General features: G+C 50.4%; 1 protein-coding gene across 1 annotated transcript in view; it reads left to right on the forward strand.

The window, feature by feature from the left end:
• Nucleotides 1–22,320, forward strand: part of meiob (meiosis specific with OB-fold) — a 156,651-nt gene that overhangs the window by 65,817 nt on the left and 68,514 nt on the right. The window contains exon 3 of the mRNA XM_078240979.1: nucleotides 19,645–19,769. Coding sequence (XP_078097105.1) covers nucleotides 19,645–19,769 — 125 coding nt within the window. The remainder of the gene's footprint in view (nucleotides 1–19,644; nucleotides 19,770–22,320) is intronic.

The following is a 22,320-nucleotide window of genomic DNA, read 5'->3' on the forward strand; positions in this document are numbered from 1 at the left end:
TAGATGACTTGTCTTAGGTGACTTTTATATCTGCTGACTTGAATATATGTTGTAGTCTGTGCAAGGTGGAGCCGATGTAATAATGGACGCTGATACTTCCTTGTCTTAATGCAAGTTGTTGTGGAAGGAGCAACAGATTTGTGAAGGGAATCCATGGAGTTGAAGTCGAGACTTAATATAGCAAAGTTTTTGTTGCATGTCAATGTTTCTTGTCACTGATTGAGTAGCTCTTCTAATGAGGGTGTTGAAAAGATCAATGTACTGGTTTCTGTCAGTGTGAGTGGACTTATGATAGACTTGATGGCCAAATTTCAAGCAAGAAAACAGCTGTGATCCACTGGCATGAATCAGATCACAACTGTCCCACATTTAGTCATATTTTGGAAGGGTGGTGGGTTTCACGTTGGTTCTGGAAGTGGCGGGGCCTAAATATTTCCACTCACAGAATTCCCACTCACCTGAAGAAGGGGCTTGGAGCTCCGAAAGCTTGTGTGGCTTTTGCTACCAAATAAACCTGTTGGACTTTAACCTGGTGTTGTTAAACTTCTTATGGGGCCTAAATATGCCAGTGAGCCTGGCTGCAAAGTGATCGGGCGCTGTTTTGAAAGGGCACACCAATCTCACAGTGCATTGGAAGAGCCCCTCCACAGGGACATCGGACCCCACCCCCTCACCCCCCCATTCGGCGGCATGTTTCCGACCCCCTCCCCGACACAGATCACTGGCTTTCGGGCCCTACCAATGGGTCCCCCTTCATGATACCCAACATGCCCCCGTTTCATAGCCCCTCCATCATAGCCCCCTTCATTCTCCAACCCTTTCATATTCCCCATTATACCCCACCCCTTCATGACCCCTACTCAGGCCCCACCTGCACTCAGGCCTCACACCCTTGGCACACTAGCAGTGCCCACCTTACAGTGCCCACCTAACCCCCTCCATGTGCAGCCCCGACCCTTCCATGTGCAACCCTGACCACCCTCCATGTACAGCCACGCCCCCCCCCCCCACCCCCACCCCCACCCCCACCCATGCTCAGCCCTGATTATGCCAAACGCTGGTAAGGATTTCTGTGCATGTAGGAGAGTCCTGGCGCAGTCTCTTAAAGGTCAGCAAGTGGGTGACATTCTGATTCCTATGGTGCAGTACAGCATGATAGGTTTAGCTCAGTTGGCTGGATGGCAGCTTTATGATGCAGGGTGACGTGAAAAGCGTGGGTTCAATTCCCTTACCAGCTGAGGTTATTCATGAAAGCCCTGCCTTCTCAACCTTGCCCCTTGCCTGAGGTATGGTGATCATAGGTTAAATCACCACCAATCAGCTCTCCCCCCTCAAAGATAAGATCAGCCTATGGTTATCTGGGACTATGGAAACTTTACCTTTACCTTAGAGCACGAGAGGAAGGTGATGGCCTAGTGGTATTGTCGCAATCCAGAAACTCAGCCAATGGAGACCCGGTTTCAAATCCCACCACAGCAGATGGTGGTATTTGAATTCAATAAAACATATCTGGAATTAAGAATCTACTGATGACCATGAAACCATTGTCAATTGTCGGAAAAACCTATCAGGTTCACAAATGTCTTTTCGGGAAGGACATCTGCCGTCCTTACCTGGTCTGGCCTACATGTGACTCCAGACCCACAGCAATGTGGTTGACTCTCAACTGCTCTCGGCAACTAAGAATGGGCAATAAGGATGGTCAGCCAGTGCTGCCCCATGTCTCACAAATGAATAAAACGAAGGATCAGTGTTTGCCGGCAGTAAATGAAACTTGAGGGCAGTTTAGAGGGAAGGGGACTCAAGGAAGCAGAAAACTGAGGCATTTGAGCAATTTAAGCTCTCAGGACACCGGGATCCGGGATTTTCTGGCCACGTTCGCCCCAAAACCCGAAAATCCCACCCAAGGTCAACAGACCTTTGCATGGTCTGTCCCACGCCTGCTACGATTCCCATGGCGGGCGGGACGGAAAAATTTCCTCTTGGGACTTTTAGTGAAAACCCAGGAAAGTTCCAGCAAAACCTGCCAGGTCACCAAGACTCCATGTGAAATGATGTTCCACAATGCTCCAGCAAAGCACCTTGGGCTGTTTTATTAAGTTTTTAAAAACTATATGAATGCAATGTGTTGCTATATGAAGCTAGCCCTATTTGTAAGCTGGAAGAGGACATATTTTAGTCAGCACTCAGCCCCTGTTGTCCATGTCCAGCTTTCCCGCCACTGCTGCCACTGAGCTCCGCGCATGCGGGGCCAGTCAGTGTGTTGGATGACAGTGAGCGGACACGATTCAGGTACGGATAGTTAACTCATAGCCAGAAGGAAGGAAATCGGGGCCGCTAAACATTAAATTCCGCGTTTAAGGATGACCATAACCAGTGGTTTCATTTACCGCCCACCCTGAATCTGGGAGGTGAGACCAGAGCCGCTTGAGCGTCGAGTGGAGCGCGAGCAGAGCGCGCGGCTGCTTCAGAGCGCGCGGCTGCTTCAAACCGCGGCCTGGCGCCCGGACGGTTAACGGCCGGAGGCCAAATCCCGCCTCAGTCCCGTCCGCTTCACACCCCCCCCTCCGCCTCCACCACACGTCCCCCCACCTCACACTCCCTCCCCACCCCCCCTCAGTCACCCCACCCCACACCCCCTCACTCCACACCCCCTCACCCCACACACCCCCCACCTCACCCCCCTCAGCTCACACCCACCCCTCACACACCCCCCCACCTCATACAATCCTCCACCTCACACACATCCCCCCCCACCTCACACCCCCCCCACCTCACACCCCCAAACCTCACCTTCACCCCCAGCCCCCACCTCACTCCCACCCCCCCACCTCACCCCCACCCCCCCCACCTCACCCCCACCCCCCCCACCTCACCCCCACCCCCCCCACCCCCCCCACCTCACCCCCACCCCCCCCACCTCACCCCCACCCCCCCCACCCCCCACCTCACCCCCACCCCCCCCACCCCCCCACCTCACCCCCACCCCCCCACCTCACCCCCACCCCCTCACACACCGTTCCCCACCTCACACACCCCCTCCACCTCATACGCCCCCCGACCTCACACACCCCCCCACCTCACAACCCGCCACACCTCACACCCCCCCCAACTCACATACCCCCCCACCTTACCCCCCAAAAATCACCCTCACCCCACCCCCCCACCACCACCCCACGCCCCCTTCTCACCCCCCCCACCTCACCCCCACCCCCCCACCTCACCCCCACCCCCCCACAACTCGTCCCCACCTCACCCCCACCCCCCACAACTCGTCCCCACCTCACCCCCACCCCCCACAACTCGTCCCCACCTCACCCCCCACAACTCGTCCCCACCCCCCCACACAACTCGTCCCCACCCCCCCACACAACTCGTCCCCACACCTCATCCTCACCCCCACCTCACACGCACCCCTCCACCTCACCCCCACCCCTCCACTTCACACACCACCTCACACCCCCCTCACCTCACACCCCCCTCACCTCAACCCCCCCACCTCACACCCCCCCACCTCACACCCCCCCACCTCACACCCCCCCACCTCACACCCCCCCACCTCACACCCCCCCACCTCACACCCCCCCACCTCACACCACCCCCACCTCACACCACCCCCACCTCACACCACCCCCACCTCACACCACCCCCACCTCACACCACCCCCACCTCACACCACCCCCACCTCACACCACCCCCACCTCACACACACCTCCACCTCACACCCTCCTCCACCTCACACCCTGCCCCCCCACCGTCACTCCTCCCCCCCCACCGTCTCTCCTCCCCCCCCCACCGTCTCTCCTCCCCCCCCACCGTCTCTCCTCCCCCCCCACCGTCTCTCCTCCCCCCCCCACCGTCTCTCCTCCCCCCCCACCGTCTCTCCTCCCCCCCCCCACCGTCTCTCCTCCCCCCCCCCACCGTCTCTCCTCCCCCCCCCCACCGTCTCTCCCCCCCCCGTCTCTCCCCCCCCCCCCCCCGTCTCTCCCCCCCCCCCCCGTCTCTCCCCCCCCCCCCCGTCTCTCCCCCCCCCCCCACCGTCTCTCCTCCCCCCCCCCCCCACCGTCTCTCCTCCCCCCCCCCCACCGTCTCTCCTCCCCCCCCCCCCCCACCGTCTCTCCTCCCCCCCCACCGTCTCTCCTCCCCCCCCCCCACCGTCTCTCCTCCCCCCCCCCCACACCGTCTCTCCTCCCCCCCCCCCCACACCGTCTCTCCTCCCCCCCCCCACACCGTCTCTCCTCCCCCCCCACCGTCTCTCCTCCCCCCCCCCCCACCGTCTCTCCTCCCCCCCCCCCCACCGTCTCTCCTCCCCCCCCCCCACCGTCTCTCCTCCCCTCCCCCCCACCGTCTCTCCTCCCCCCCCCCACCGTCTCTCCTCCCCCCCCCCACCGTCTCTCCTCCCCCCCCCCACCGTCTCTCCTCCCCCCCCACCGTCTCTCCTCCCCCCCCCCACCGTCTCTCCTCCCCCCCCCCACCGTCTCTCCTCCCCCCCCCCACCGTCTCTCCTCCCCCCCCCACCGTCTCTCCTCCCCCCCCCCACCGTCTCTCCTCCCCCCCCCCCACCGTCTCTCCTCCCCCCCCCCCACCGTCTCTCCTCCCCCCCCCCACCGTCTCTCCTCCCCCCCCCCCCACCGTCTCTCCTCCCCCCCCCACCGTCTCTCCTCCCCCCCCCCCACCGTCTCTCCTCCCCCCCCCACCGTCTCTCCTCCCCCCCCCACCGTCTCTCCTCCCCCCCCCACCGTCTCTCCCCCCCCCCACCGTCACTCCTCCCCCCCCCACCGTCACTCCTCCCCCCCCCACCGTCTCTCCTCCCCCCCCCCCACCTTCTCTCCTCCCCCCCCCCCACCGTCTCTCCTCCCCCCCCCCCCACCGTCTCTCCTCCCCCCCCCCCCCCACCGTCTCTCCTTCCCCCCCCCCACCGTCTCTCCTTCCCCCCCCCCACCGTCTCTCCTTCCCCCCCCCCCACCGTCTCTCCTTCCCCCCCACCGTCTCTCCTCCCCCCCCCGACTGTCTCTCCTCCCCCCCCCGACCGTCTCTCCTCCCCCCCCCGACCGTCTCTCCTCCCCCCCCCGACCGTCTCTCCTCCCCCCCCCGACCGTCTCTCCTCCCCCCCCCCGACCGTCTCTCCTCCCCCCCCCGACCGTCTCTCCTCCCCCCCCCGACCGTCTCTCCTCCCCCCCACCGTCTCTCCTCCCCCCCCACCGTCTCTCCTCCCCCCCCCACCGTCTCTCCTCCCCCCCCACCGTCTCTCCTCCCCCCCCACCGTCTCTCCTCCCCCCCCCACCGTCTCTCCTCCCCCCCCCACCGTCTCTCCTCCCCCCCCACCGTCTCTCCTCCCCCCCCACCGTCTCTCCTCCCCCCCCCACCGTCTCTCCTCCCCCCCCCACCGTCTCTCCTCCCCCCCCACCGTCTCTCCTCCCCCCCCACCGTCTCTCCTCCCCCCCCACCGTCTCTCCTCCCCCCCCACCGTCTCTCCTCCCCCCCCACCGTCTCTCCTCCCCCCCCACCGTCTCTCCTCCCCCCCCACCGTCTCTCCTCCCCCCCCCACCGTCTCTCCTCCCCCCCCACCGTCTCTCCTCCCCCCCCACCGTCTCTCCTCCCCCCCCACCGTCTCTCCTCCCCCCCCACCGTCTCTCCTCCCCCCCCACCGTCTCTCCTCCCCCCCCACCGTCTCTCCTCCCCCCCCACCGTCTCTCCTCCCCCCCCACCGTCTCTCCTCCCCCCGCCACCGTCTCTCCTCCCCCCCCCACCGTCTCTCCTCCCCCCCCCACCGTCTCTCCTCCCCCCCCCACCGTCTCTCCTCCCCCCCCCACCGTCTCTCCTCCCCCCCCCCCCCCACCGTCTCTCCTCCCCCCCCCCCCACCGTCTCTCCTCCCCCCCCCCCCACCGTCTCTCCTCCCCCCCCCACCGTCTCTCCTCCCCCCCCCACCGTCTCTCCTCCCCCCCCCCACCGTCTCTCCTCCCCCCCCCCACCGTCTCTCCTCCCCCCCCCACCGTCTCTCCTCCCCCCCCACACCGTCTCTCCTCCCCCCCCACACCGTCTCTCCTCCTCCCCCCCACCGTCTCTCCTCCCCCCCCACCGTCTCTCCTCCACCCCCACCGTCTCTCCTCCCCCCCCCGTCTCTCCTCCCCCCCCCCCACCGTCTCTCCTCCCCCCCCCCACCGTCTCTCCTCCCCCCCCCCCCCACCGTCTCTCCTCCCCCCCCCCCCCCCCACCGTCTCTCCTCCCCCCCCCCCACCGTCTCTCCTCCCCCCCCCCCGTCTCTCCTCCCCCCCCCCACCGTCTCTCCTCCCCCCCCCCCCCACCGTCTCTCCTCCCCCCCCCCACCGTCTCTCCTCCCCCCCCCCACCGTCTCTTCTCCCCCCCACCGTCTCTCCTCCCCCCCCCCCCACCGTCTCTTCTCCCCCCCACCGTCTCTTCTCCCCCCCACCGTCTCTTCTCCCCCCCACCGTCTCTTCTCCCCCCCCACCGTCTCTCCTCCCCCCCCACCGTCTCTCCTCCCCCCCCACCGTCTCTCCTCCCCCCCCACCGTCTCTCCTCCCCCCCCACCGTCTCTCCTCCCCCCGCCACCGTCTCTCCTCCCCCCCCCCACCGTCTCTCCTCCCCCCCCCCCCACCGTCTCTCCTCCCCCCCCACCGTCTCTCCTCCCCCCCCACCGTCTCTCCTCCCCCCCCACCGTCTCTCCTCCCCCCCCACCGTCTCTCCTCCCCCCCCACCGTCTCTCCTCCCCCCCCACCGTCTCTCCTCCCCCCCCACCGTCTCTCCTCCCCCCCCACCGTCTCTCCTCCCCCCGCCACCGTCTCTCCTCCCCCCCCCACCGTCTCTCCTCCCCCCCCCCCCCACCGTCTCTCCTCCCCCCCCCCCACCGTCTCTCCTCCCCCCCCCCCACCGTCTCTCCTCCCCCCCCCCCACCGTCTCTCCTCCCCCCCCCCCACCGTCTCTCCTCCCCCCCCCCACCGTCTCTCCTCCCCCCCCACCGTCTCTCCTCCCCCCCCCACCGTCTCTCCTCCCCCCCCCACCGTCTCTCCTCCCCCCCCCCACCGTCTCTCCTCCCCCCCCCCACCGTCTCTCCTCCCCCCCCACACCGTCTCTCCTCCCCCCCCACACCGTCTCTCCTCCTCCCCCCCACCGTCTCTCCTCCCCCCCCCACCGTCTCTCCTCCACCCCCACCGTCTCTCCTCCCCCCCCCCCGTCTCTCCTCCCCCCCCCCCACCGTCTCTCCTCCCCCCCCCCCCACCGTCTCTCCTCCCCCCCCCCACCGTCTCTCCTCCCCCCCCCCACCGTCTCTCCTCCCCCCCCCCCCCACCGTCTCTCCTCCCCCCCCCCACCGTCTCTCCTCCCCCCCCCCACCCTCTCTCCTCCCCCCCCCCCCCGTCTCTCCTCCCCCCCCCCCACCGTCTCTTCTCCCCCCCACCGTCTCTTCTCCCCCCCACCGTCTCTTCTCCCCCCCACCGTCTCTCCTCCCCCCCACCGTCTCTCCTCCCCCCCCACCGTCTCTCCTCCCCCCCCACCGTCTCTCCTCCCCCCCACCGTCTCTCCTCCCCCCCACCGTCTCTCCTCCCCCCCACCGTCTCTCCTCCCCCCCACCGTCTCTCCTCCCCCCCCCCCACCGTCTCTCCTCCCCCCCCCACCGTCTCTCCTCCCCCCCCCCACCGTCTCTCCTCCCCCCCCCACCGTCTCTCCTCCCCCCCCCCACCGTCTCTCCTCCCCCCCCCCCACCGTCTCTCCTCCCCCCCCACCGTCTCTCCTCCCCCCCACCACCGTCTCGCCTCCCCCCCACCACCGTCTCGCCTCCCCCTCACCGTCTCTCCTCTTCTCCCCCCCCCCCCCCCCACTCACCTGTCTCTCTTCCTCCTGACCGCTGTAGCAATAAAGGTGTATTACTGATCAACCCCTGTGCCTGCATGTTCACTGATTGATCTTGAAAAGTCCCTAGACCAAGAACGTAACAAACTGGTAATGAGGACGGTGGACCTTTTCAGTCAGACCACTCAAAAAGTGAAATTGAAGTAAGGAGACTTTATTTTCCAACTGAACCGCATGCTGTTTTTAACCTGCAAAATAGTCTGGCAGTGTTTGGTATGGGAACCTGCAGACATTAGAACAGAAAGAAACCTTCAAATTTTAAAAATAAAGTGAAACTGTACTATGCAACTAATAATATAGAATTGCATCTGTTTGAGAATTTTTAAAAATTGGCAATCAAGTGTTAAGTTTTAAAAAAGGAATAGTTAAAAGAAAATTAATAACAGACAAAAGGCTAGTAAACAGAAATTACTAGTTTTTAAAAAGGCCCCAATCGGATGACGAGCTCACTGAGTCTCCCCAAAGTGGGACATTCAAATTAAAAAAACTAGAGTTTAAGAGAATCAGAGCTAACCGCATGAATTGCTGCAGTTAAAACAAAAGTTCAAAAGCTTAAAAGTAACCTGGCACTAGAAAGCAAAGCTGCAGCTTCAAATTTAAAAAGAAAAGAAACGACCCGATGTAAAAGACAGTGAAATTTCCCGAAACACTCCCAAAGTTTAAAAAAATCCCCTTCATGACAAGCAGAGTGAAATGCTGAAATCTTGGTTTTAAAATCACTAAGCTAAAAGGAAATGTCTTCAAATACTAATTTTAAATAAGGAGAGTAGATTTAAGCTTGAAGCTCAGCATGGTCAGAACAAACTGGAACACTGTACTTTAATTGATAAATTTGTTGAAAAATGCACCTGCAGATTTCTTTTTCAAATATCTAGCTAGCAACAAGATGTTAAAAGAAAGAGGGAAGCCAAATGTAACCTAGCAACTATAGCATGTGGGGGAAAAAAATATTAAGCTCAATCTTGAAGAGGTAACAAAATTTAAAGCAGCAGCCACATAAATAAAAGGCTATGAACAGGAAAATTAGAAGAGACCCCCAGATGAAGGACAATTCTCAGAAAAGGCGTATAGGCAATGAAAGACCTCAGAAGACAACAGAAGACCCCAAGGAGAGAGCAACAAGGAGGCATCAGAAGACCTGAGAGGAGGCAATGAAAGACCCCAGAGGAAGGGGTCAACAAATAACCCCAGAAAGAGAATGATGGCAGAATTGTGTGACAATACACAATGATGATTGTGTATTGAATACACACGTGAAGTTGAAAAAGTGTGCAAAGGGACAGGTTCTCTTATAAAGATGTGAGCAGCTCAACCTTCTGAAAAAGATTACCTCGCTTTGACATTTCGGGACTCTGAAAATCATAAGAACTGTTTAGACTCTGAAAGAAATTAAAAAGCAAATCCAAGGTGGTTTGTACCAGTTTGCACTCAAAGTTTTATCCTCCTGATCTTGCTCAGTTCTCTGAGGACATTACGAGAATTGATTTGCAATAACGAGAACAGGATCGAGCTCGGACTTGGAATTAAAACAGGATCGATTACAGAAGGAGGCCTTTGAAAAGAAAGAGGAAGTAGTTCAGCAATAACAGTGTTGAGAAAAGTAGGAAGCGAGAACATGATTGCTGATGCATGATCAGGATTTTAATGAAAAAAGAAGGAATGTTCAATGTTTGAAGAGAAAGACTGAACTGGACTATACTATTGCTGTTTTTGCATGCTTAGACGCAATAAAATGTATGAATAGTGTACTAATAGTGTGAAAACTAGAGGTTTTGAAAAATTAAGCCACTTTTTCAAGTTGTTGGTTCATTTTTTAAAGGGGAAGAGTGATGATATGGATTTTAATAAATGTATTCATATGTTTTTTGTGAGATGTATGTTTAAAATTCAGCTCTGTTATACTCGGTGCTGATTCTTCTGCAAAATCAGGAAGTTTAGATGCTGAGAATGCAGGCTAATTGATTTTATTTAGGGATGTGTTTGTTTTAATCTGCGTTAATGCATTTTTGTTTAATAGGTTTTTCCCCTGGGGTTTCAGAGTAGGGTTTTAATTAGGTTGATTAACAGAATCATGTGCTTAAGGGGAAGGGCTAAGTTTACAGGGAAAAGCAGGCAGTTACTGCTGGGTTCTGAAAGAAACAAGAGGTATCTCTCTGGAAGCTACTGTTTGGAACCTGCTAGGAAAAATAGGTCTCTCTCTCTCTGTCTTTCTCTCCAAAGGTGTTCTGGAGACTCGACTGGCAGCCCAAGTACAAGTACACAAACTGTCTACTCATACTTGGCTAACTGATTTTGAGGAGGAGTTTAAGTCTATAATAGGAATATTGCTTGAATTGGAACTAATAAAGATAGATTAACAGTTAAGAATTGCAACTTCTTATGTTCGAGTATTTCAATTGGTAACGGTTAAGCTAATTCATTTGTTAAAGTATTAAATAAAGTTTGTTTTGACAAAAGCTTCCTAGTGTGTCAATGGAATCACACCTGGAGTGAAACATCTTATCCTCATACTAATGCCAAAATAGAATGCCTTTTGGAGCCTAGTTGAGCTTCATAACATACTTTGGGGTTTCTGATTTGCACCTCAACAATTGCAAAATGAAAACAAGTCAACATTTCTCCAGAGACAGACCTGGGCAACAGTGAAACTAAAAGAAAGGACAAAGACCAAAGTTCTGCTGCAGGCAGAAAAATAAGAGCCACAAATGAGATATGAAAACGTAAATTCAACACTGAAGCACAAAGCACTAGAGGAAGGAAAACCAAGCTGAATGAAAAGATTCATAACCTTGCAAAAGGATCTGAGAGTAAAATAACAAACAACTGTTTGGCTGAAGTTAAGACAAGTGGAATTGAAATTATGAAATGTATGGGTACATTTGTACGAACATGACAGACACCAAGTAAAAAAATGCATCATGATATGAAGTAAAAATTATATCTGTTAGAAGGAAGGAATGTTTTTCAAAGTTTTACCTGCATGCATTATAATGTAACAGTGCTTGGCAGAGCAAGGGTTAACATGAGATTGGAGAATAGCACCAGCCACGCAATAATGTATTCCATCACATTGTAAGAGACTGCAAGAGAACAGTCAAGAAACAAGTAAACACCTAGCCTGGATGGTGGAGCACCAGCATGCACGAACAAGGCCAACCCATGTGCTTTTTTTTGAGGTAGTCCACCCTCTTTCCCAAGTTCAGAAAATGTTTGTTAAACTGACAATTCCCATAAGGCGGGATGAATATGTTACCATGCTTTACAAGCCAGTGCATTTTGGGATCGCAGGACGCATGTTTTCTTGTTAGTTTGACTGCTGAAACAATAAAAGGGCAGATGCAATGTTAACCACCTCCTGTACCTACATGTGTACTTACTGATCTTGAAAGGTACCAGGACCAAAAACAGAACAGGTGAGTGGTTGGGTCAGATCTGGGTGGGGGCATTGTCAAGTCAAATTGGACCTTGGGGCGAGGGGAGGTGTCCAGTTAATTTAGGCCTTTGGGGAGGGGGTGTGAGGGGGCTGGCAGTCCTTGGAGAAGATTGGGTGTCAGGTCAAGTTGGATTTTCAAAATGGTGGTATTGGTGAAGTCGGGCGCTGGGGGTTGGGTGGGTATTGGTTTAGGTCGAACCTTTGAGTGATAATTGGGGATGTGGGTAGGGGGGTGAGAGTCAGGTCTGGCGGTGGGAGTAGTAAGGAGGAGAGGTAGGTAGTCAGGCCTGGTGGTGGAGGGGTTATGAGGGGAATCCTGCCGATTGGGGAGTTGGGAGTTCCCACTCAGTTGAGGGTGGGGGGAGAGGAGTATAGATCTGTGGGGATAGGGGTAGTCCTGTGAGGGAGTTTAAGTGGGTGAGTGGGGGTTGGATAGTCCTGAGTGATGGGGGTGTCCCGTGGCGAGCCAGCGTGGGTCTGTACAATAGTTACCCAGAAGCTAGAAGTGGTTTTAATTTTTTCTTTTTCTGGGTAATGATTGATGTAACACAGAATCATTTGAAGTTTGCAGCTTAAATCACATTTTTGGATGTTTCACAGTACAGGGCAATTGCCAATGGGAAGTTTACATCATCCAGGCAATTGCGATGCAAAAACCTTACTTGGGTACTCCTTGGTGGGGGTGGGAGCATCCCCATCTCATATCCCCATCTCATATCCCCAAATGCAACACCCTGAAGCTCGGATGTTACTGCCCAATGCCTCACATATTCTCCTCACTTATTCATGAATTTGACTTCTTTGTTGGGGTCAGGGGGTTCATTATTAAGGAGCTATTGCTGGTCCCTAATAATATCCAGGATATCACAATCCGGCTGAAATTTGTTAAAAAGGGTATCTGGTGGACAGTAATTCCCTCAGGGGGCCCCTTTCCTTTGAGGAGAGATAGATCAATCTTTCAGACCCATTTAACGTCTTTATGATCTGTCTTTCTCAACCTAAAGTTTAGGGGGATCATTTGAGAGGTACATTCGATCTCAGATTTTCCCTATGAAAATGTTTAAGATTATAATTCACCACAATATTGTTGCCATACCTTGAATGCATGATGAATTGTGACATCTCAAGGAGCACGTCTTTTGGGAGTGGATTTTTTTGTAGTTTCCATTTTGACACATTTGATGGAAAACATCTGTTTCTGTGGCTGTTTTGGGCTGGTGAGTTTTCTTTTTGTATGAATAGGAATTTTGCAGGCAAAAGAAAGCTGCACTACCATCACGTTCCCAATGAAGAAATGACTAAATCAAACTTTACTTTGTTTTGGAAGAAGAAAAATATGAATTGGATAGGCACTCTGATGATATTCACAAATGTCCAGTTGAGCTTCCATATTTGAAATTGTTTCATGGGTGAAAACTTATGGGAAATACTCAATCTACTGTATTAAATTTGTTGAAAATGTGTGAAATCTGAACTTATTTTTTTAAATTACAGGGTACGGAGATGATGGCTTTCAGTTCCTCTAGTCAGAATTTGGTTCCAATTTCTGATCTTCATCCAAACTCAGCACGTCCTGTAAGTCTAATTGCACAACAGCCTAGTAATATTAAGTCTATTTGATTCAAAGGATTTTAAACGAAGTTAGATCTTAAATACTTGTTACATAAGATTTTTTTATCAGTTATGCAATGATTTGTCACTGAGGTCTTTTTAAGCTTGATCCAAATCTACCCCTATCTGCGCTCCTGCTTCCGGTCCAAGAGGGAGCTGTAGAATGTCATAACATTAGATTGCTTGTATTGTGAAATGCTCATGACAAGCTAGGAGCAACAATGGAAGAGAAGAAATAAACTGCATTTTTTTTCTCCATGACGTGATGATCTCTGCTAGTTCCACTCTCCATCCCTCCCTACCATATTGCAACCAGAATGTATGCACATAAGTCTGCAGGTTAGAATTACATCCTGTAGAAAAGAATGAGTTGTCTCAGCCTTATATTAAAACACAAGTTAATTTCCTGTGACATTGCAGATAGAGTCACATCTCCAGACGAAGCAGAGTTAAAGGCAGAGATAGTTGGGCCAGGGCTTGCTTTCATAATGAAGCCTCAAAGAACAAAGAAAATTACAGCACAGGAACAGGCCCTTCAGCCCTCCAAGCCTGCACCGACCATGCTGCCCGACTAAACTAAAACTCCCTACTCTTCCGGGGACCATATCCCTCTATTCCCATCCTATTCATGTATTTGTCAAGACACCCCTTAAAAGTCACTAGCGTATCCACTTCCACTACCTCCCCCGGCAACGAGTTCCAGGCACCCACTACTCTCTGTGTAAAAATTCTGCCTCGTCCATCTCCTTTAAACCTTGCCCCTTGCACCTTAAACCTGTGCCCCCTAGTAATTGACTCTTCCACCCTGGGAAAAAGCTTCTGACTATCCACTCTGTCCATGCCTCTCATAATCTTGTAGACTTCTATCAGGTCGCCCCTCAAACTCCGTCGTTCCAGTGAGAACAAACCAAGTTTCTCCGACCTTCCTCATAGCTGATGCCCTCCATACCAGGCAACATCCTGGTAAATCTTTTCTGTACCCTCTCCAAAGCCTCCACATCCTTCTGGTAGAGTGGCGACCAGAATTGAACATTATATTCCAAGTGTGGCCTAACTAAGGTTCTATAAAGCTGCAACATGACTTGCCAGTTTTTAATTTTTTTAAAAACTCAATGCCCCTTATTTTAATCATACATTCTCTCTTTATTTTTATATTTCAGTTTTTATTCCTGTGTTTACGTTTTTGTGGAAACTGGTTTTGAATTTTTGCTTCGAAAAGGATGGTGTAATTATAGCTTAGAAAAGTTTATGTAGGAAGTTTCCATCCTACATGTAGCAACAGGAATTTCTAGTGAAACAAGTTGGCAGGAAGTATGGTGACTTCAGTGGAATGGAAAATTAGACAAAGTGCATGCCATGTGGCCGATCCATAAGCACCAGTTTCCTACTTGCAACCATCCTGAAAATTACCCCCAGGATCTTTAATATTATGCAAATAAACGCTATCATAGAAGCACATTTAGTGATTCAATTATAGGTAAAGTTGCCATAATCCCAAATAACCATTGGCTGCTCTCCCCTTTGAGGGGGGGAGCTGACTGGTGGTGATTTTAACCTGAGGATCCTAACACCTCAGGCGAGGGAGAAGTTGAGAAATCGGGCCTTCATAAATAACAGAAATTGAACTTGCGCTTTTGGCGTCACACTGCATCAGATTAGCCTATCATTTAACAATTGAATGATACTTAAGATACAATTCTTTGACTGCACACCTCTAAACATGAGAACCAATTCAAGTAATATTCCTCTTACAGACTTACCCCTCTTCAAAATCATTTGGCAAAACCCAGGCTTGCGTGCTTGTACTTAGGTTGTCAGCCCGGAAGCTCCAAGAAACCTCCAGAGAGCGAGAGAGAGACAGCAGGACATAGCAAAATAGCAAATAGCAAAATGGACTATTATTTAAATGGTAAAAAATTGCAGCATGCTGCTGTGCAGAGGGACCTGGGTGTCCTTGTGCAGGAATCTCAAGGAGTTGGTTTGCAGGTGCAGCAGGCAATTAAGAAGGCAAATGGAATTTTGCCCTTCATTGCTAGAGGGATCAAGTTTAAAAACAGCGAGATAATGTTGCAGCTGTATAAGGTACTGGTGAAGCCACATCTGGAGGACTGTGCACAGTTTTGGTCTCCTTACTTGAGAAAGGATGTACTGGCACTGGAGGAGATACACTAGGTTGATTCCAGAGTTGAGAGGGTTGGCTTATGAGGAGAGACTGAGTAGACTGGGGCTGTACTCATTGGAATTCAGAAGAATGAGGAGAGATCTTATAGAAACATGTATGATTATGAAGGGAATAGATAAGATAGAAGCAGAGAAGTTGTTTCCACTCGCAGGTGAAACCAGAACTAGGGGGCATAGCTTCAAAATAAGGGGAAGCAGATTTAGGACTGAGTTGAGGAGGAACTTCTTCACACAAAGGGTTGTGAATCTGTGGAATTCCCTGCCCAGTGAAGCAGTTGAGGCTACCTCATTGAATGTTTTTAAGGCAAGGATAGATACATTTTTGAACAATAAAGGAATTAAGGGTTATGGTGAGCGGGCAGGTAAGTGGAGCTGAGTCCACAAAAAGATCAGCCATGATCTTATTGAATGGCGGAGCAGGCTCGAGGGGCCAGGTGGCCTACTCCTGCTCCTAGTTCTTATGTTCTTATGTCTTGCTTCTTTCAGAATCAGGTGGGAATTCGCTGTTTTAAAATGTGAGAGAAACTGTGTTTTCCCTGCAAGCTTAGCTCCTCCCATTAGCACATGACTTTGTCTCTGTCAATCAAATCTGACCAAATCAAAACCCTACTCTGAAACCCTGGGGGAAAAGCCAAGTAAATACAAATGCATTAACTCTTGTTAGACGAACACACTGTTAGCAAAAATGAGTTATTATCCTGCAGTCTCAGCATGCACCTGAGTGTTATTTTCAGACAAGTGGACTCCTTGCAATGAGGGGCAACCATCAGTCTCAGCATGCAGCTGAATGTTATTTTCAGACAAGTGGACTCCTTGCAATGAAACACTGCCTCTTACAAGAAACGTGATATAAATATATTTCTTAAAGACACAGTATCATCACAGTATCTCGAGTTAAATACCACCTAACAAAGCTGGAGTTACACTCTAGGTTGTGATTCACACTCTTTGCCAGAAGAGACCTCTCTGCACCTGTCCCACGAACTGGTGGTCTGAACTCTGCTTCCTCAATTATTATTTTGAAATATTTGGCGAATGGATAGCAACGTCTGCTTGTTCATTAAAGTAACCAGGAGATCCAATGGATCAGGGATCATAACCAGTTTTAACTTACACCGCATCCAGAATTAAAGCCAAATATTATAAATGGTCTTTTGAAGGTGGGCTTACCACTGTTTAGTTTTAATGCATTTGAGTCAGATAAGGATCTGAAACAAGATATATTGTCAGTTGCGCATCTTAAACTGCTTTGCCTCCACCCACGAGTGACTGTATTACTGGAGCCTGCAAGCATAATGGTGTCAGTAAACCCAGACTGGAAGCATGACTAAAAACAAAAAATGCTGGATGAACTCGGTAGATCTGGCAGCATCTGTGGAGAGAGAAACAGAGGCCATGATTCTTCCAAATTGGGACTAAATGTCCACTCCAGCAGGAAACATGGAGGATTTCCTGCTGGCGTTAGCAGCATCTATCTAATGCTAATTTATTCAAATCAGACAACCCGCTGGCCTGCCCCACTGTTCTGAGACAGGGCCACCATTTTTAATGTGACCCGATCTCCATGCTCGGAGATAGCAGCCCTCCACCAACAAAACAAAAATGGTGGCCCCCAAACTGACCATGGGAGCATCACCAACCCCTCGTCAAAGAGGGGTCTCCTCCCTCACCCACAAATAATGGGTAACCCCATTATGGGTAACGCTGATATGAGTGTGACCTGACCCACCCCCTTCCCCCACTCAGGCCCCCTTCGCCCTCAGACCTACACTCAGCCCCCTTCCCCTCTCAGATCTCCCACTCAACTCCCCTTCCCCCGCAGACTCCCAATCTGCCCCCTTCCACCTCAAACTCCCACTCAGCCCCCTCCCCTCCCCATTCAGGATCCCTTCCCCCTCAAATCCCCCCATTCAGTATGTCTCCTCCATCCCCCCCGCCCACCCCATTCAGTATGTCTCCTCCATTCCCCTCCCCCCGCCCAATTCAGGCCCCTTCAGGCCATGCACCTTGGCTGTGCCAACAGTGCACGGTAACCTGGCCTGGCGCCTTGTACTCTGTGGGGGTTCAAGGAGGTAGGTCAGTTTGCCCCTCTGCTGCTGCCAGACTGCAGAGGAAGGGTCCCTCAAGCATCCTGGGGGTTAGTTGGACTCAGGCTGGGGGCAAGAGGTTGACCTTGCCATTCTCAGGTAGGATGGGGATGTTGTGGCTGGACTGCCCCTTCCAGCCCTGGCAGAGGGTCGAGAGTTTTTAGGTGTCCAGATCACCAAAAACCTGTCCTGGCCCCCCATGCATTCACTATAGTTAGGAAAACCCACCAACTTCTCTACTTTCTCAGAAGACTAAAGAAATTTGGCATGTCAGCTACGACTCTCACCAACTTTTACAGATGCACCATAGAAAGCATTCTTTATGGTTGTATCACAGCTTGGCTCCTGCTCTGCCCAAGACCGCAAGAAACTACAAAAGGTTGTGAATTTAGCCCAATCCATCACGCAAACCAGCCTCCCATCCATTGACTTTGTCTACAGTTCTGGCTGCCTCGGCAAAGCAGCCATCATAATTAAGGACCCCATGCACCCTAGACATACTCTCTTCCACCTTCTTCCGTCGGAAAAAAGATACAAAAGTCTGAGGTCACGTACCAGCCAACTCAAGAATAGCTTCCCTGCTGCCATCAGACTTGAATGGACCTACCTTGCACTAAGTTGATCTTTCTCTACACCCTAGCTATGACTGTAACACTACATTCTGCACTCTCTCATTTCCTTCTCTATGAATGGTATGCTTTGTCTGTAAAGCACGCAAGAAACAATATTTTTCACTGTATGCTAATACACGTGACAATAATAAATCAAATCAGACTTGAAGATCACCCCTGGCATGGTGATTTCAGAGTTCAATGTCAGGATTAGACACTATCTACATTGTGGTCAGGATCAATGGGGTACTTGAGGTGCAGTCGACTGAAGGGGAATTGCAATTAACACAGGTGGCTGGACGATGATAGAAATCCATTTATCTGACGGCTGAATCTTTTACGAGGCATTGCACATTGAATGTATGACAGATCAAAGGCTTCAAGTGCTACAGAAAAGGTTTCAATGATTGCTGCTTGCTGGGAAGCCTCAGCAATTTCAACTGAAACCTCTGTGCATACATTGGGGCTGAGTGCACAGCTGGGCAGACTGGAATCACCACCCCCAGTGAAATTAACCTCTATCAAAGGACTCCAAATGGGTCTGATCTCACCTGCAGCTTCTGACAGGGAGAAAGGAAAATCTCTGCTGCAGAATGGAGTGCTGCAATGATTCAAGATCCTGCCAGGTGACAGGGTGGCATGGAGGTTAAAGTGACCTGGCCATCTCAGAATTTGCACAGCTGACAGACAGGAATGCAGAAATTGATCACAGGGCTGCCTGAAATCACCATGCCAGGGGTGACCTTCAGATCTACCACACCTAAGAGGGCAGTCCAGCTACGATTCCCCCATCCCGGCTGAGAGTGGCAAGGTCTACCCCTTGCCCCCAGCTTGAGCCCACCCAACCCCCAGGACCCTTAAGGGACCCTTCCTCTGCAGAGTGGCAGCAGCAGAGGGACAAATGGCCACAAGACCTACCTCCTCAAGCCCCATGGGGCCCAAGGCACCAGGACAGTTGTCAGTGCCAGGGACTTTGCACTGTTGGCACTGCCAATGTGCATGGCCTGAAGGGGCCTGAATAGCAGGGTCTTTTGTCTTGGGCTGCAAGCCCACTAATTGTATTTAAATGTGACGTTTTGAATATGCATTGGCGAGTAGGAACCCGATTGGGGCCGGCTGGGAGGGTCGCAGCGGGTTTGAGCCCGGCACAAAACCTGCTTTCCCAATAACTCACGATTCTCTGGGCCATCATGATTTGTAATCGGAGTTAGCAGGCCTGGAGAATCCCTCCCAGCGTTAACGTTTCAAGTCCATATGACTTTACAGTTCTGTAGAAAAGTCATATGGACTCAAAACATTAATTCTGTTTCTCTCTCCACAGATGCTGCCAGACCTGCTGAGTTTATCCAGCATTTTCTGTTTTTATTTCAGATTTCCAGCATCCACAGTGTTTTGATTTTATTATGGAAACAGAATGGTTTTCCTTGGAGAGAAGAGGACTGAGGAGATTTGATAGGATTATTCAAATCATGAGTGGTCTGGACAGAGGAGGTGGGCAGAAACCTTTCCCACTCATGTAAGGATATAGAATGAGGGCACAGATTTAAATTAATCGGTAAAGAATGCAAAAGCGACACGAAACCCTTTTTCACACAGCGAGTGATTATGGTCTGGAATGCATTCATTGCCTATGAGGCAGTGTGTTGGAGGCAGGTTCAGATGAAGCATTCAAAAGAGAATTAGACTTATCTGAAAAGGAAGAATGTGCAGGGTTACGAGAGAATGGCGCTAAGTAAATTTCTCATTTGGAGAGCCAATTCAGACAAGATAGGCAGACTATCCTATCATCTTGCACTGTAATGATTCTGTGAAACCCATCATTCTTCCAACATACTGCACCTCTACTCCATATAGTGGTAACATTAATAGCATACACTGGACACCTCTGTTATTATTCTCATTGTTATATTGTGCATTTCAGAGTGTAGCTGGAGTCGTGATTGGAAAAATTGATGCCAAAGGATTTCCTGACCGAAAAAGTAAAGTATGCTTGTGTTCTTTTTAAAAAGATTGTATAGAATCACTTATTGGTTAATTGGCATATTTCATGTATTTATTTGTAGAATTGTAAAATGCTGGATGTTGAGATTAAATCTTGATTCAGTATTATATGCACAAGTACTATCGATGATACTGAAACAGAATCCATTCAGGAGCCTGATTCTAGATTTGTTGAGTAAAAGTGATAACTTCTGTAACAGTTATTTAGGGTGGAATTTTTTTCGTAGTAAATACATATCTTTCTTTATGAGGAGCATATAATGTCCTTGTAAAATATAATAAAAATGAATATTAGCCCTTGACCTTTGGGTTTGTTAAATTGAAAAGTTGTCTCATTTGAACAGCTTTGTATCTTTGTGTAGCATTTAATTGGGATGTCTGTTAATGTATAACATTGCTAAATCTAACATTGATAGCCTCATTGTATCTGTGTTTGAAATTGTTTAAATCACACCTTAATGATCCCCTTGTAGTTTTAACTTCAAATTGCTGCCTGGTAGGTAACTCAACTGAAGATAAATAAGAATACATTTGATGTATTTTGTGGTAATCTATTGACATCCAGTCTCTGTTTGAATTATTGTTTAAGGGGCAGGATGTGTTGTGCTGCCCCCAATTGTTTTAGATGACCTTTTGCCTGTTTTGGGGATGGCTGCATGGTGGGGTTTCTGTATTTGGGAAGTTGAAGTCCAGCTGCTCCATCTCCATTTCTATTCTTATAATTTGCTTATTTTCTCCTGATTTTTATTCTTTCGCATAAATGATGTCACTTTGTTTGATCTAAATATTTATTCTTCCTTGCAGCCCTTGATCATAATGGACAATTTCCCCTCGTGCTGTTTCCATGACTTTTTATCCTGGTCCCTAAATAACCATCCTGCCAATACAGCTGTTAACTTTGTCATTCTTGGGACTCATGCAATGACAACTTTTGTTTTGTCCGTTTGGTTCTATGCCTTCTGATTCAGAAGGTTGTGAGTTCATTTAACACAAATCTCTGTTTGCTATTTATTTGATGATGGGTACATTAAATGAGTAGTGGCAGCCTCAATCCATTTTCTTAGGAAGGACCCACAATGTAACACAGCAAATTGTCAGTACTGTCATGATGGATGAGGTAAATGGAACAGTTCACGTTGGTAGAGTAGGGGGTTAAGGAATCTTGTCAGAGAAGAGGGGGCTTTGTGCATTATGGTTATCTGACTTGGCAGTGTACAATAAATGCTTTTATGTTGAAAGACTGCAACCTACAATAAATGCATGATCTTTGATTGTGTGCTGTTTTAGTAATATAAATTTAATGACTTAGCAGAGGCTCATTTTGAAAAAACTTTAATAATTAACATGTAGAAATATATTCAAACGTTTCTCCAGAATTAGTTCATATAAAAATGGGCAGTTTTTCTGACTTGATTAAAACAATTCTCTACACTGGTATAATGGGTGGGATTCGCCGATCTTGTTCGTACCCACCTGCTGCCAGCGAGAATGGGGAATTTGATACTCAGCCAAAACTCCATTCATTGCAGCAGCCCCCGAGAATCTCAGTTGTGGACAAGGTTGGAGGCTTCCAGCGAATATGTTTAGGTAAATAGGTATAGTACTCAGATTACAAAATGCAGTCCATTATTTTCCAATATGTGGAATTGTCTTCAATAATTTTCTGAAAACATTTGAAATGTATGTCTTCATTTAAGGTAGAGCTGGAGTGGTTGATTGGCATTGAAAGATTCACTCGTTTATTCTTTAGTTATATGACATGTTTTCTCATTTTCTTTGCTGAAGCACCCTGTTAGTGCTTTGACACTGTTAAGTTCTTCTAAGAAATTGCTCACTTGTTACATTTTAGTATTTCACCAGTACACACACCAATCTGATAAACAGAACTTGTGCTGCACTGATCGTCCTGTGCACTGCAGCACCTGTGTTACAAACTCCTGTGACACTGAATTATATTAACTGAAGAGAGAGAAAAAAAATATTAAGGGAGAAACTTCCAATTCAAAATGCTTCCTTCTCCTATCTAAATAAAAATATTTGAAATTATATTCTCTTAAGAGCAATCTTATATTTATTTCTCTTTAAAACCATAAGTTTTCTCATAAGTTGAGTCTCCAGTCTATGAAAGCAACTCTTCTACCTTTGTTAGCAATGCGTGCATCTACAATGGCCATATCAGGGCAGCATCCGGGTCAATTCAGAATGCAAATAGAAAGGCATTTAAAGTAAGAGAATAGATGTTACTGAACATTAAAGGAGTGTCATTCTAAGCAGTCTTGTGCATCCCCTAGTGGCTAATTTAGGGAAGCATTGTCAGATGCCTGGAAGCAGGTCAGCCACCAATCGTTTGAGGCAACCGAAGAACTTGACAAATTAAGGAAGTTCACTTTCAAATAATATTTTAAAAAGTAATTGGCCACTGTAAATATTCGAAATTAATGATACTATATTTCAATTATTTAGAATTTTATGGGAGCATTACTGTTGCAGCATTGGGCATTGAAAGTGTTTCTATAACAGAAAATATCA

This window comes from Mustelus asterias, chromosome 23, assembly GCF_964213995.1.
Source record: "Mustelus asterias chromosome 23, sMusAst1.hap1.1, whole genome shotgun sequence".
NCBI classification, from domain to species: domain Eukaryota; kingdom Metazoa; phylum Chordata; class Chondrichthyes; order Carcharhiniformes; family Triakidae; genus Mustelus; species Mustelus asterias.